The 2025-nt window shown below is 42.3% G+C and overlaps 1 protein-coding gene across 1 annotated transcript in view; it reads right to left on the bottom strand.

Annotated features, from left to right (window-relative positions):
* Positions 1-464: 464 nt before the first annotated feature.
* Positions 465-2025, bottom strand: part of LOC109470975 — a 6576-nt gene continuing 5015 nt past the window's right edge. The window contains exons 5-8 of the mRNA XM_019770090.1: positions 1720-1752; positions 1594-1613; positions 1086-1315; positions 465-739 (exon numbers count right to left, since the gene is read on the bottom strand). Coding sequence (XP_019625649.1) covers positions 658-739; positions 1086-1315; positions 1594-1613; positions 1720-1752 — 365 coding nt within the window. The 3' untranslated portion in view covers positions 465-657. The remainder of the gene's footprint in view (positions 740-1085; positions 1316-1593; positions 1614-1719; positions 1753-2025) is intronic.

Genomic DNA, 2025 nt, shown 5'->3' with positions numbered 1-2025 from the left:
TGATTCGTATACCAGGAAACCAAGAATCGAACTAGATATAGCGGAACATTTCTGTCGATCAACTTTCTAAACAGTGTCCAGTGGTTTACGCGATCAAAGGCCTTAGAGGCATCCATAAAGCACACAAAGACAGGGGACCCTAAGCCCCTGTAGTACTCGATAATTTGCTTTAACATAAAAACACACATGTCAGTCCCATGTTTAGGTTTAAAGCCAAATTGAGAATCAGACGTCAGAAGAAAAGGCTTCAGACGATTAAGCAGGAGTGCCTCTAGGACTTTCGATAATGCCGAAGTGATCGCAATTGGTCTATAATTGTCAGTACAAGAGATGTTACCAGATTTGTTTTTTACGATGGGAACAATAATAGTGTCTAAAAGGCTACTGGGAATAAAATTATGGACAATGGTAGCTGTAAACAGCAACGACAAATGGACATACAAGCTCGGACCAGCATATTCAAAATAAAAGTTCAAATTTCTAGGAAGACAAGCAATATAACATTAATGACTTATTCAAAAAAATTCAAAAAGTTCAAATGTGTCAGGTTTTTCCAGTCAGCTCCAAAAACTGATCAATGTCCTTTCAGAAGTTACAGAGTTGAAACTTCAGCTCACTCTTCGGTTGTACGTAGTTCTTTCCCCAGGCGGGTTTCTGCTAGTCTTGGATTGCTCTTGGACGCTTCGATGTCAGCGGTTTGATTGGAGCACTGGAGACCTCTACCTTAGGACCATCAATTCTGAAACCACACATCACAACACATCTCAATGTTTTTATTTAGTTACAGCCTATTGCACTACTGATAAATATAGACAATGTTATGAGTAACATTGCTGAAACTCTTGTGAGCTAAATCATATTGTCCCTGCAAGGAAATCCAATTCTTTAGTCAAGCAACCAATTGTGAGGAAATGAGCCAAAAATGAAGGCTGTACAAATTGAATGATGTATGTGAAGAAGCTTTTTCAGGTCACTGCAAGCCCTGAGAAAGTGCAGCCGTTAAAACATTGGCAGGTAAGACTTTTTACTCTATTTGCCTATTCCCTGTGTGCAAGGGCTTGTTCTGAAACATGGAATTTAGGTACCTCGCTACCAGACGTAAGATCATGATAACTTGGGCCTCCTCATCCTTCTCAATCTCTCCCTCTACTTGCTCAAACTCCTGCTGGCTGATCCCCTGCAGAGCTGTTGCCCCTGACGACCAGTTCAGAGGCGTGTCACTGCGGAATGGCTCATCTTCCTCCCCACTAGAGGAGTCACTGCTGGCTGTGTCGTCCTCAGCTCCCTGGTCACCTCCACGATACAGGTCTACAAGGTGAGAGGGACAGGAAATCTGCACCTTTCAGTCCTCTTTGATATCTAGCAGGCATCCTTTCGTCTCAAAAATGGAAATTTTGTGATTTTCAAATTATGAGACCCAATCCACTCAAATTCAATACCTTATAATGTTACACAAAATATAAAAAGCAACTTGTTTGTATAAGTGGATATTTTTACACACCTGTGGAAAAGTAGATTTGATGACAAGTTATGACAATTTACAAATACTCCAAATGAACAGTATGAAAACGAAGGATATTAAGTTAGATGAATTTTTGTCATTTGACATTTTTCTCCTCAAGCTTCTAGTACGTTCTCTGACATTATGAGCTCTATCTAGGTGAGCTACAATAAAAATAACATAGCAGAGTACTTGTCACTTGTGAACAACCTACGCACCTTTAACTGTGGTCTTCTCTTCTCTCATCTTCTCTGGCGTGAAAGTGACCTGGACCAAACCATTCTCCTCTACCCCCTCCTGATGCCAGCCTCTGCTGGAGCCATCCTGGTGCTGAAGAAGGTGAAACACATCTGCTCCTCCTCAGGCCGTTCCAACTCAATCTCCTGTTTGGGTTCCAGACGCCATGTCCCCACGTCCTTGCCATCGATGGACAGCTGTGCATCACATGAGCGGAGGTGGGAGTTGGTCAGCCGGATGTGGTAGGATGAACTGTGGTCCATCTCTACAAACTCCTCCTCATCTAT

The sequence above is a fragment of the Branchiostoma belcheri genome, unplaced genomic scaffold (assembly GCF_001625305.1).
Source record: "Branchiostoma belcheri isolate BF01 breed outbred unplaced genomic scaffold, Haploidv18h27 scaffold24, whole genome shotgun sequence".
NCBI classification, from domain to species: Eukaryota; Metazoa; Chordata; class Leptocardii; order Amphioxiformes; family Branchiostomatidae; genus Branchiostoma; species Branchiostoma belcheri.
The sequence above is the reverse complement of the archived record's forward strand: the minus strand, read 5'-3'. Positions and strand labels throughout refer to the sequence as shown.